Source organism: Hipposideros armiger, unplaced genomic scaffold, assembly GCF_001890085.2.
Source record: "Hipposideros armiger isolate ML-2016 unplaced genomic scaffold, ASM189008v1 scaffold_698, whole genome shotgun sequence".
Lineage (NCBI taxonomy): Eukaryota > Metazoa > Chordata > Mammalia > Chiroptera > Hipposideridae > Hipposideros > Hipposideros armiger.
The window spans coordinates 108421-122513 of NW_017732048.1; the positions used below are offsets into that span (position 1 = coordinate 108421).

General features: G+C 38.8%; 1 protein-coding gene across 3 annotated transcripts in view; it reads left to right on the top strand.

Moving 5' to 3' along the window:
- Positions 1-14093, top strand: part of LOC109373272 (uncharacterized protein C8orf34-like) — a 186780-nt gene that overhangs the window by 102017 nt on the left and 70670 nt on the right. For all 3 annotated transcript variants that reach the window (XM_019627008.1, XM_019627010.1, XM_019627009.1), the window contains exon 3: positions 9398-9486. In XM_019627008.1, the coding sequence (XP_019482553.1) occupies positions 9398-9486 (89 nt within the window). The remainder of the gene's footprint in view (positions 1-9397; positions 9487-14093) is intronic.

Below are 14093 nucleotides of genomic sequence, written 5' to 3' on the forward strand. Positions count from 1 at the left end.
CATTTGTTCTCCAAGTTTGTGTTAATTACACAGGGTTCTGTTAAAAACAAACAAGCCAAACTTCCTGCCCTGAAACAAACTTAAACCTAAAAAGTATATCAAGCTCGGAGCTAGTGCTAAAGTAAGACATTTAAATTGCAGCTGTTTATTGCCTGTTATGGGTACATCAGTGCTACATTAAAGCACTACAGGAAAGCATTAAAGGGAAAAAAAATCAATAAAGCAAAGGGAAACCAAATTATGTTTGCATGCTTAAATTTCTTACATTGGACAGTGTTCTATTGGAATACAGAGCATTACCTTTATGGAAAATCAAGTCATAACATCCCCACTTGGGAAAGCCATACTATTTGATGGGAAGCACGCTAACTCACCTTCCCTAGGTCGCAACCTTAGAATACAGTGGGCTCAGATTTCTCAGGAATTCTCAGATTTTCCCATTCTCTGTCTCCAATCCCTCCTAATTAGATGGAACTTGGTGTGCTTCGTTTACTCCTCACAAAAGGGCACAACTTTTTAAAGAAGGATTGCTATGAGGCTACCCTCGTTCATTGCTTCATGCTGGCTCCGTATCTAGTAACATTTGTCAGAACCTGTGATATTGAATATAGCTGTCAACATCCTCTCCATTGCCATATGTGAGCGGATAGCATCCTGCTAACATTGTACCTCTCTCTGGTACAAAGTAATAGTCTCCGTAATTTGGGACTTTCAGTATGCCTCCTAATCCTGCTAGTTATCACAACCTACTTTCAATTATTCCAAATCTTATGAAACGAAAAACGCAAAGAAAGGAACAGACACCATTTGACTGAGGTAGCGGGGCATGTTGTCACTTCCAGTGCTATAACACAGAAAAGTCTGACAGTGTTGAGTTTGCTTTGAACCACCAGAGAAAGGGAGAGAGATTGGCTACGTACAAACTACCAGATGCTTCCAGAGGGTATATGACAGAGGGGGTGGTCTTCCATCAGGTACATCTGTGAGGCAGGCTTCGCTTTCAGTACCGCGAGTTGGGGGTCTCTGATTAAAGGAAGGAATGGCTAAGGAAGGAACAAAGTTTTGGCAGGTTTTCAAAAGGATGTTTTGGCTCCCCACACAGTCCCATTTTTCAACCTGTTAGAAATCAGCACTTTTGAAAGACTCCTCACAGCTGCTGCTAAGCGCGGTGACTGCTGACCAAGCCTTTCTCTGAGTTGGGTGAAGTATGCAGCCCCCTGACTCAAATGGCGCCTGGTGCTCCCGAAGATGGAATCACACCCATTTGGAAATAAAATTTAGTGTTTAGCTAAAACTCAATACCCAGCAAGTTAGTGAAAGAAATATGTCAACGACCTCGGGTAGCATCGTCTCCGTTTTTGGCATTCCAGGCATGGCGCAATACCATCACCACAGTGAGGATGGGTGGGAGGCCCGAGATCGCCTAGGCACTGGGGAAGGCTGTCCCCACCGAGTGGCATCAGCACCACCGGGCAGTTTGGCAAAAACGCAAATTCCGGGGCTGTGTATACTCCAGACCTTCTGAATCAGAAACTTTAGGCGGGGAGCCCAGTAATCTGTGTCTTAAAAAGGCCCCTTGGTGATTCCAGAGCAGCCTATAAATGGAAGAACCACTTTTTATAGTATCAAACAACAACCTTAGCTGCGTATTTCTATTGAGATAGATTTTGAAAAGCGTCCTCTTGAGGGATGATACCGGCTGAGAGCACACCCACACTTCGCCAGATCATTGTATACACATGAAATCTGTTTTAAAACGTGTATTCATGGTTGTGCTGAAGGGAGGTTGAGTGTCCCACACCTGGCGCTGCCTCTGGCTCAGACATGAGGTGTTTGGCATCTTTCTTTTGGAGTTTCCTTCATGCCAGAGCAGTCTGGCAATTTGAATTGAATCTTTTCTCATGGCTGCCTCAGATTTCAGGAAGTTTGGACTGTCCCCAGCCGGGTCCTTTGTATGCATAATAATCTGGCCAAGATGTGTGAGTCAGTGGCCCACAATGGATGGTATCCACCCGGAAAATCTGGTTTAGTTGTCCCAAGGTATGCGGAGAATCAGTCCTTCTCCCGGGATCCCCCCTACCTTATTTTAGGTCGACATTTTACATTTGAGTTGAGGTAAAGCAGGAAAGACGGAAAAGAAAACCTATCTATTCTCCATGTGTGCTTTCCTTAGATTTGGTTTTAAAATGCTTAAGTCTCTGCCAGGAGAGCAATTAGCAGCCCAGATAAGAGGCCACCTACTGCCGCACATATCTGCAATCAGGTATGCATGAGAGAACTATAAATTTGATTAGAGAGTTGCTGATAGTTTGCAGGCCCCATATCTCACTTTCAGGAGATAGGAAGTTAAAAGGAAAATTTAACAGGAAAGAGAGGGTACCATCAATCATGATATTTTAGAGGTTAACGTTCAGAGGTTCTTGTGAATGAGGGAGAATTTTAAAAGCAGAATATAAAGAAAGGCCTCTGGGGAAGGAGAAGGTTATTCTAATCCATTCCGCTCTCAGGAAAAAAGATGCTTCATCTTGATGTAGTGTTACGTATCGTCACGTGACATAAACAGCAAGAGTCAAGAGATGGCAGCAGTGCCTACAGATGAATGCTAGAAGGAAGATTTGAAAATCAATATAATACTAAAATAAGAAGGGGCACGTAGGTATTGTTGGGAATTTTCTCTCGGCAAAGGAGAGCCCAGGGGAGCAGGGTTTGCTGGAGGTTCTGGGAGGCAGAGCTGTGTCTGAAGGCACAGAGAATGAATGCTGCAGGGCACCTGACAGTGTCAAAGGGCCAGGGTCAAAGGAGGCAGACCGCCCAGCTAAGGGTCAAACTGGATTGGCCGAGGGTAAGGGAGGACACCAAGGTGGAGCCAGTGGTTTGGAAGGGAGGTGAGAGGAAGAATGTCCAGGTAATTGATTCCCCGAAGGACATGGGAGGACAGCCGAGTTCCACAGGGTGCAGTGACATTTTTCTAGGGTAGAAAGGGAATTATGACAAGTGCTTAGTGACTTCAGATAGATGCTATTTAAATTCGTTATTCTGGGGGGCATAAATGTAGACTGCTGTGCTGGGCCCTGATGGTTTCTGACTTCAGGAAGCTTGCAAAGTTAATTGGAGAGATTATGCAAATGAACCCAGGCTGCCTGCCAGATTGCAGGCTCAGCGCTCACAGGAGGGCTTTGCCTTCCAAGGTCCCCCCATCCATTTTGATGTCGATGACAATTCTGGCTTTTCTAAGAGTTCAAAATTGAGTAAGTGACAATAAGTTGTTATAATCTCCCTTGAAAAATAATTCTGGAGACACATACTGGAATCTTAAAATGGAAAACTAACATTTCGAAAGAGACTTAGGACTAGCTCGATGACTGATGAATTAAAAGTAGACTTTGGAGGGGAAAAGATAAGTTAATTTTTTAACCCTTTTGAAGAAAACGGTTCAAAATTGCTTAAAATCAGAACTGTTTATTGTGGTTCCTCTGATCTAATCGACAGTTATGGTATACAGGTTCTTTTCCAGTAAGACAGATATCTTATTCTTCAAATCAGATGAATTAAAGAGTAGTAAATCATATCCTGAAGTTCTTTGTAGAGCTTTTGGAACCCAGAAAGGGCAGGCCTCACCCCACAACTCAGTATATTCAGCATCTTCTCATGAAATCTGACTTCCTCTCAACACCTCCACTAACATGTCTAAAATGCGTTTGAAACGTACCATGTTCCCGATTAAGTTCTACTGAATCCTCCCAAATTTTCTTTTCCCTCAGTTTCCTTATTTCCACACATGGCAATACAATCATTTCAGTTGCTCAGGACAGAAAAGTGGCGATGTTACTTAGTTTTCCCTTTCTCTCACAACCCTGAGCCCAGTTTATCAGATGTATCATTGGCTCCAGCTGCAGGATTTATCCAGAATCAGTCCACTTCTGCCCACCTTTGCCACTGCCACCCTTGGGCAGGCCATGCTCATCTCTCAGCAAGACTGGTGAAATAACCTAAAGAATTTCCCCACTTTCGTGCTTGTGCCCCTACAGTCTATTCTCAACGCAGCAGGCAGAGTGAACCTTCGTGAAGCAGAAGTCTGATTGTGTCGCTCCTCTGTTCAAAATCCTCCACTGGCTTCCCATTTTCATCAGGGAAGAGGACTAGATATTTCCACATCAGATTTAGAAATGATATTGTAGAATGTCCTCCTTGATCTAGCCCAAGCAAGCAACATGTGAACCACTGCTGTAGCTCCCCATCTCCTGAATGAACTTTGACCTCTTTTCTCTTGACTAGTTCCTCTTCCTTATGGCTGGTTTTAAGACCCCGGGACTTTTCAGCTTCATTTACTGAACAAATATCTGTTGATCGCACAGATGTACCTGGTGTTATGACTGGCTCTGTGATAGACACTACAGTAGTCCCTGAAGATGCTACCTTTCATTGGCTTGTTCACTATTAAGACTGAGTCAATGGAATGTGATTGTTGGCTGACAAATTTGGCGATAGAAATTCATAATGTGTATAACAGCATTTCCTCTAGCCAGGTCTCACCAGTCAGTATAAAATTTAATCTGATTCATTTATTTTAAACCCAAACCCATTTACCATCACTATTAGCCCCATGTGCACCCCATTTCAAATACCTGACCTCTTATTGGCTGCCAGACCTGCACATTGCTTCTGGCAACCAGCTCTGTGCAGGTGCAACCTTTAGCATCTCACATATGCAGGTACCTTTTACATCTCATCTCCTGCCCAGGGATGACCACTGAGAATCGTTCATTACTGGTGGTGTATGTGCAACTCAAAAAAGTTCAGGGATGTCAAGGAATGCCCTTGACCAAGAGCCTGTGGATAAATGATTCGCCCTTTCATCCTTCAAGGGGACACATTTCTTAAGGATCTTCAGAATTCTTATGGGCTTGATCAGCAGCCACCTATATGGCTGAGCCAATAACACACTCTTGTATTGGCTTTTTCTCCTTTTGTGTTTCCTCCTGTGTTTCTCGTGCCTATCTCCCAGGTCATACTACCACTCACACATCAGTCTCCGTCTCACATTCTGCAGAGGATAAGAACTGCTTAATCCTAACTGTATGCAGGATGATTTTTACCTCTTTTCAAGGGACTATATTTATAACTAGACTATAGTATTCTGTACAAAATCCCTCATACATAAGTTGGGTCCTAGTTTCCTTTCTTTATCTCCAAGGTGAACTAATCACTAAAAATACCTTAAGAAATCTCTTTTAGAGTTTATAATGTACCAAACTCAATCTACGCGAGGCTTTAGAGACAAGAAAATATGAAAAATAAAATTCTTGCTGAAGCTTTGAGGCACTTGGAATGTGTTGACAAACAGACATCTAGACAAACAGTTAAAATATAGTAAAGTAGGGTTTTGGAAAAGATTTGCATCGGTGCTAAGACTTCTGGAAGAAAAGCTTCTTAAAAGAGGAGAATCTAAAATGAAAAACTAGGATTAAGCCGCATAGTAAAAGAGGTGAAAGTCAATTCTGGTAGAGACAATTATATAATGACACAGAAGCTTAATAACAAAATTCCTGCCAGAAAGTGAAAGCAGTTTGGAGTTTATGGAGTATAAAATCTATGGTGGAACATCCAAGAAGATGAATTTGCAGAGACATGTAGGGATTTGCAATAAAGAGACTGAAATGACTTGGGAAGGAAACCATAACTTGTCTTGCAAGTGATGAAAAGCCAATAAAAATGGTAGATCTTAAACGCTTTTGAGTCAAGGATTAAATGGAAAATGTGGTTGAAGTTGCTGTCACCCTATCCAAAAAGGAGCACATCAACCAAAACTTTTCTTTCTATTTTTTTGTGAATTATTGTGATTTCCCTAAAACCTATCAATGGACCCTCTAAGAATAGCCATGTTAAGATCTCTTGTGTCGAAATATTTAAAGCACAAGATTTGTTTTGAACATTCTGCTAGCCATATGGAAAATGGATTTTTGGAAGCCAAGTTTCTGAGTATCAGTGAGGAAACTATATAATAATCCAGGCACATCAGGATGAGCAGCAAAATTATAGTTAGTCGCATGAAGAAGAAAAAAGTGATGGATTCAGGAAATCTCTTTAGGAAGTGTAATTAGCAAGACTGGAGGTGATGCGCCCCTTGCAAGGCAAGGCAGGGTGATGATGAAAAGGAATTTGCTTTTGGACATATTGCCTGTGAGATACTTGTGGTACATCCAGGTCAACTGTCCTGTAAGAATGTGGGTGCACCAGTCTTGAGCCGAGGACTCCAGATCAAGAACTGAAAAACCTCAACCTGTATGTGGTAAAAACCCTAAGAGGGGGTGAGCTGATTCAAGGAGATGGTATAGAATAGGAAAGTACAGCTGAAAATTAAATAAAAGCAGGGTATGAAAATTTTCCATCATATGTGACAATGAGAAGGTCAGACAGCCTTGGTGTAAGCAGTCCTCTCAGAATGGCAGAAGCACAAACCAAGTTAAAATAGGTTGAGGCGTGAATGAAAACTGTGGGAGCTAAAGCAGTCACTGAAGAGTATTTCGGGAGTTTGGCTCAAAGAAGAATGAGCAAGAGGAAGCAACAGCTAGATGTTTTAGATAATTATGAGAGGGATTTCGTTTTGTGGTATTTTTTGTTTGTTTGTTTGTTTGTTTTTAAGGCTGGGTGAGAAGTGAGCTTGTTCCCATGCTGTGGAAATTGGGCCATGGAGATGAGAAGAATGACTGGTGGTTCATAAAATAAATGAAGGTCCAAGGGGGACATGAGACACAGGGTTCAAATCACCATCCTAATGGATGGTCTAAGCTTAACATAGGACACCGTTCCTCTCAACCTCTGTGAATTGGAAAGGTGGTGAGTACAGGTCGAGACGAAGATGATTCTGCAGGTGCCATGTGTCAGGGAGTAGAAGGTCTTTATTCCAGATGATGTAATTTTTCTGGATGTCATAGAGGTGATAGTCTAAAAAAGATTTTGGAAGGAATGAATGAAGGAAAGACCACCGAGAAACCCAAGTTCAAAGTTAGAGACCATTGATTTGTACTCACCAATCCTAGAGTGTCATGATTTTCTCTAGCATTGTTCAGCTGCACATGTGCAGGAAAATGATGGGTTCATGCCTGGTTGGGCAGTAATGACAGAAAGACATGGGTCTCCAGAGGAGTTAGGCAACCTCCCTTGGAGAGGAGGTACTGTGTTCTTAGAGGAAAAAAGCGATGCAATATTCTTAAAAGAGAAAAGGATTTCAATTATGACAAGCAGGAGCAGGACACATTTTGTGTAGGGGCTGAGAATATAGAAGGGTGTTTAATACAGAAGAGGCGTTTTAGCAAGTGAAGAGAAAAAGTTTGAGAGTCTGAGTCAAACTGTTGTCGGGGAAAAACATGATTTAAGTTTTATGAAGACTGTGTTTCCCGGACTTGCCCACACAACCCTTGTTTGCATAGCACCTATTAACCTCTTACAGAAGCAGTGCTGTGTGGATTACAGCTCGGGCAATACTGGCAAAGCCATCAAGGAGAGCAGGGCTGCGAAGCATTCCGCAGTAGAGCTGGTGCCAAGTCACGATAAACTCAGCTCTTAAGGTACCTGGAGGGCAGTGTTTGGACAAAGATGAGCCAGTGTCCAGGCCACCCAATGTGTTGGGTTGTGCTCATGGCCATTTGTCTTTTCAACTCCACTAAATTGAGAAATCTGTGAAAGCAGGGACAGTTGTAATTTCTTTACATCTCTACAACATTTGGCTTATTGTTGAGTACATTAATAAATACTAAATAAATATTTGTTTTTCCTGAAGCTTGCAATGAGAAAAAAAAATTACAACTCAGTTTTTATTTCTTGCATCTTTCTGTCTTTGTTGGAGATTTATTTTTTATTTAGTTTTTTGACCTAATGTTAAATACCCAAATGTGTTGGTGCTCATTGTCAATTTATAATAATAATTTTTACTCATACCTTTCAGTATCTCATATACCTATATACTTTCTATCGTTGATAATGTTGATGAAGTGGGCTTCAAACAAAAATATTTGATATTGCTGATTAGTGAAGTACTTATCTTAATTATTAGAAGTAAACAAGATAAGAAAAAATAGTTGGGCAGTATTGAGAATTATGTAGCTAAATAATTCATTTGAAAATGGTGGGTTTTTTTTCATAGTAAAATTTTAAAAATTAATTAAAAGTATAAAATCATACATATTTGAGCAAAAAGTGTTGTTTCAGGATATTACCCTTGAGAATTCTGTAATGAGCTTACGTAATACAACAAATACGGTTTTGTATATACAAGGTAATATATAAGTGTATAATATATACAGAAATGTGCAGAATTTAATATTATAAGAATACAAATGGAAATATAATTCACAATATTTATACTAACACAAAAGATAAAGAGAGAGGCATATATGCTTGAATATGGAAGTCAAATGCAAATTATTTTGTGATTCCCCTGGGGTATATATTAATAAAAGCAAAGATATAAAATAGTTGAAAATCTTAACTTTTAGCCTGATGTACTTCAGAACTGAACTTGAGTTTCTAAAACATGAAAGCTAAATGTCATGCATTTATTAATATTCTTCTGTGAAGCATTTGCCATCAGCTAAGTACAAGGAGAAAGTAAAGGTGCAGGTAGAAACATCTCTGGATGGTTTGATGCGATGTCCCGCAATATTAGCAGAGCTGATTCTGCTGTTCTTAGAACAGAGTTCCAACATTTATCAATGAGCTCTACCTCCTTTGATGAAGTAGTTTCACAGTGTACTATAAACCCAGACTGTTTGAACTGGATTTTGCTAGTCTACTGATCTCACTATAGCGATGTGAATACAGAGGCTCAGAAAAGCACCTATACAATCTTCCTCTCTCCTAAGGAAACACCGTGTTTCTGAGAACCCTGGGCAGTCACATGTATTAGGAATCTTTACTTCCATGGTAGAGACTGACCTTGATCTGCAGACCTTAAAGCTCAGGTTCGGTTCATTTGGAGAACTGTGTTTGGTAAACATCTAGGTAACCATGGAAACCCTCTCCTGGCCTTGGCCCCACAAATCAGGCGGGCATACCGTGTTAAATTCTTGCCTTTCTTCCCTTCACTTCCTCGTTGTCGTTTCAGTGAAAACATTTGCTTATAAATCTCCCTCGTCAGGCTAAGAAGGAAAGCAAATTCTACCTAGGAATAACTTTCCAATGTATACAGGAGAAAAATGATGGGAGAGTTTTCCTTAAAGTTTAGAAAAGCAAAAACACTATATTATAAAGGCTTTGGTAGACTTTAATTTCCACTTTGAAGAAGCATGCCTGATTTTAGAGTCCCAAAGTTCGTAGTCACATCGCCAGTAGTATGTAGTTCACATTTCTAATCATTTTTAATTGTTTTTTTTGTTTTGTTTTGTTTTTAACTATTTAGGCTTCAAGGAGACAACCTGGCAGAAAGGACAGAAGAGACATCACCACAAATTCTTCATTCTCCAGATGAAATAATCCCAGATTCGTTGGGTAAGTTTTAAATCCAACATTATTTCTTGTAATTTTATTGACACTTGAAGATTAAACAAAATGAAACTAAAACGAAACATCTTCCTCTGCCCGACTCACCGTGGCTGCCTGTCACGTGTCGGTCCATCACTTCTTCAGGCTGTGTAAGGGATGTGGGTTCTGTAAGGAATCCTTGTGTCGGTGCCTGTTTAAGGTAAAAACAGGTGAACTCTATGTTGACTGCCCCGCAAATGTTGCCGCTAATTCCAACTTGTTTTCGTAACTTCACATGGCCTACTCCCCTTCTCACATCACAGATCCCTTCAGGCTTCCCAGGAGAAGTGTCACTTATACTTGATTGTTTTCCCCCTGCTCCCCTTATATTATTAAATTGTTCTCAAGTCATGTCAATGTCATTTCAGAAGTTTCTCTCCAAGCCAGCCTCCTCTCCGTTTTCCTTGATGCTGCCTAGGCTGTGCGTTTGTCCTCATTCTGTCTAGCGTTAACTGCCCTGTATGTAGAGTCTCCTTGTGCTGTGTCACCCCTCTTTTGTTCATTACCTTTCTAAAAATAACCATTTATTTCATCCCCGTTTTTTATTGGACAAAATTCAAGCTCCTTAACTTACCGTATTAAGTTCACGTGAGGGCACTTCAAAATGTTTGCTGCATAAACAGATAAGTACAGGTAATGCACTACAGTGGTGTCTAAGATACTTCCCTGCTTCATTGTGTTCTAACAGGAAGTGGTCGGGCATCCATCTGGAATAATTAAAAGAGGCTCTATACGAAAATATTTTCCCTACATCTGGATAGAGAAGGACATCTTCAGACAGATGTATAAATTCCTAACTATGAAAGCTAAGAACTCCTGTTCCTCAAAGGATGCCATAAAAAGTAAATAGATAAGCCACAAAGTAGGAAAATATATTTGAAATGTATTTGTCACTAATCAAATATTAATAGTCAGAATACATAAAGAACATCTACAATTTGATAAAGAAAAGATCAACAAACCAATAAAAAAAAATAGGCAACAGATATGAATTGACATTTCACAGAAGAGGAAACACAATCGGCCAATGAGCATTTGAAAAATGCTTCAGTATTCTAGTAGTCAAGGAAAAGCAAATTAAACCCACAGAGAGATGCTGTTTTACAACCTTTCGTTCGCCATGCATTAAGAAATCTGGCAAAGCCAAGTGCTGGTGAAGACACAGATGAAAGGAAAGTTATACGTTACAGGTGGGGCATAAACAACTTTGAAAATCGTGTTCCATTATCTTAAAATGTTGAGTATTTATATAATGTAAAACTTAGATACTCCACTTTAGGTAATTATCTTAGAAACAGGTCTGTTCTACCATGAAACATGACCAACCCTGTTCCTGTGCCCTGGACAGGAAAATGGATACATTGTGGAATTGTTACAGTGTAGGAAACTGAATATATTTCAACAACACACATGAGATGGATGAAACCACTGGTGTGCTGGTAAATGTTAACAACTGTTTCTTTGAAAAAGAGCCCCAATTTGTAGAGATTGATGGTTTCTATGATGTAAAACCCCCCACTTGGTTGATTTCAAGCAACCAACCTGAAATGGAAGTTGGGTCTCTCAATCTGGTATGAGCATTTTGTAGCTCACAACCGAATAAATCCTAAAAGCACAATGCTGATTGAACAAAATCAGTCACAGAATGACATTGTTGTAAAGCTCAAAACTAGCAAATCTAAGTAATAATATTCTTCAGGAAAATGTAATAAACGTTAAAACTATATTTAAAGACAGGAATTAGAAACGCAGAATGGTGGCTACCCTCAGTGGGTGGGGGCAGTGAGACGGGATAAAGAAGTTGCTCACAGGTGTATGAAGATCACAGGAAATATTCTACTTCTTAAGATAGGTGGTGGTTCTTTGGAGGTGTTTATCCTTGTGTTTTGTAATTTATTTATTTATTTATTTAAATTTTTATTTTAGCTGAGCCATCCTGCCACCTGTTGGCAGCTCAGCGGCAGCTCGGCTCAGGCTGGGAATCAAACCGGTGTGACCCTGTTGCTCAGAGCTCACACTCTTGAGTGAGCTCTTAATTAACTGAGCCACTTGGCCAACCTTGTTTTGTAATTTAAATATACTTTATATAGTTTACATAAATACCTTTTATATATACTTTTTTAGATATCAACTATTACCTAATGAACATTTAAAAATGAAGTCCTATGGGAACATAAACCAATGCCAGTGTAGCACAATGCAATGAAATGATAATTGTTTACATGGGCTCAAATCTCTCGTAGTACTGATGACATGAAACACTCATGATGGACCTTTAACACTGATAGTGAAAGTTAGGCAATGTGTCCCCAACAAAATGGAGGTCCCTGGGTGGCCATTTGTTGACACGAGACAGAATTATTTGTCTAGCTCATTATCTTAAAAAATTCTATCAAAACCACCTCAATCCACCAATCCACAAATCTGTAGCTTCAGCAATCACATATACATAATAACTGGGAATTATAAGGATTTAAATATTTTGGAAAATTAAACAATGCATCAGTAATATGTTGGTTAGATTTACTTGCATCCACTGGGGAAAAATGTATTCATTAAGTTTAAGCTCCTTTCTTAAAGAGCTTATTCTGCATTATTCACATTCAAATATTAGTAGACTTAATTACCAAATTCCAAAATATGAGTTTCTGATAAAATGCAATTCTTTTCCACTTAAGTTAGATCAGTAGACACAATAATTCAATATTATTGGTATTATTCAAAAGTGCTAATGTGATTTTTATGTCAGCTGTGTATCCACACTGAGTTTGGCTCAATAAACATAAATATTTCTATGAATAGGTGTAATTTTTTGCATAAAAGCCTATTGTGGCACAAACAGCAAAAGTAAAAATAATGACAGGAAAAAGGTGGATAAAGCTAAACATTATAATAAACTCTGCAGATTTCTAAGTGTCTACCAGCACGCCCAATCAACAACAGAGGCACGTTTCTAGTTCAAGTGCTGCCAGACACTTAGATTTTGACAAAATTACTTTATCTTTTTATGCTTCCGTTTCTTCTCTAAAATAAAGAGACAAAGTAAACTCGAATATTTGACCAATTTACAAACTCACTTTCCCCTCTATGTGATTAAAAAAAAACAAAACAACCTCGAAGAATTCAAAGACTGTATTTTGAAAATCATGTATACGTATAAAAGAAACTGCTCATAGCAGGCAGGGTGAAATAGTCTATACAATGCACACGACTGTTGTTAATAAACAGTGTACTAAAATACCTGTTAAAAAATGGAGTTCCAAGCATGAAACACTAAGGTTTGATTTTATGATGTCTGCTGTCCCTACTACCATGTTAGATTGATATCTGTCACTGGACTTGAGCTATTTAGCAGAGTCCTTTCAACTTAACAGTTTTTATTATGGTTAGATATGTAAGTTTGAAAATATCCTGGCAGGACTTTTACACTATGCTGGGTGGAATTTATTATAGTTTAGATCTCAGTAGATAAGATGTCAATAACCAGGAAGAATTCAACCAAAATGAGAACAAAGCAGAATGTAAAAGAGAGTCATAAAAAATTATTTTGCTTTACTTGTCTTGAAAGCACTTAGTAGAGTCCCTGATATATAGCATTTGTTGAATAAATGAAGAAACAAATACACAAATCAATGGCTAAATGAACTGATTACTACATGTGTAGCAAGTCAAACAGAATGGCAATACCTTTTTAAAACATAAAATACTTACTGAAAGGAACTTGAAAACTCAGCTATAGTATAGTATTTCTAATCTTAAAAAAAAAAAAAATCAGCAAATCCACTAGAGGGTAGGTTTTCTTCTCCTATATATCAAATAAATTGCTTTGTAATGTAGAATAGAACATTTTAATATTATTTATTTATTAAGTCAATATTCTGCTCAAATAAAAATTTCAGCACACAAATAAAATGGGAAAAATACTGAGTGAATACTAAAATTATACTAGTATTTACTCACAGTTCAGTAGAATATAATTCAGCCTCGGAGGGCTTAAATTTTGCTAATTTTACATGCTTATTTACAGAATTTATTTATTGTCATCCTTACATCCAGGTTTTAGTAAATAGGGGTTCAGGTATTCTGCATAAGTAGATTAATATTTTTGAACTTGGTGTAATTCTTATCATCTGTACTGATTTTGTCAACAAAAATGTGCTTCTTTTAAATGTCTATGTTCTGTTTGGAAGGGTGGTAGGTAAAGATTTTAAATCTATTTACAAGTTGAGAATATATGTGGTTTTCCCAAAGTCAATTTAATGGTGGAAAGAATTCCATGTTCTAAAATGAAATCTGTATTTACATCTAGATGAACTGTGTGCCCTGGGGTTTAGTAACTTTTCTACTTGGATGTAAAATTCTGAATTATCAGAGGTAGAGGGTGGTCCATGATTCAGAGGCCATGATTATGGATTTATGCTAAGCTTTCCATCAGCTCCCTGGCCTTAGGTGGCCATGAAGGGCTTGAAGGATTTAATGCTCCCATTTTCTTCCTAGAGTGTACATTTTATGCAACAGGAATATCTGTCTCCATATTTACGTGAATCTGAAAGAAGATCTTTAGGGAATAAATA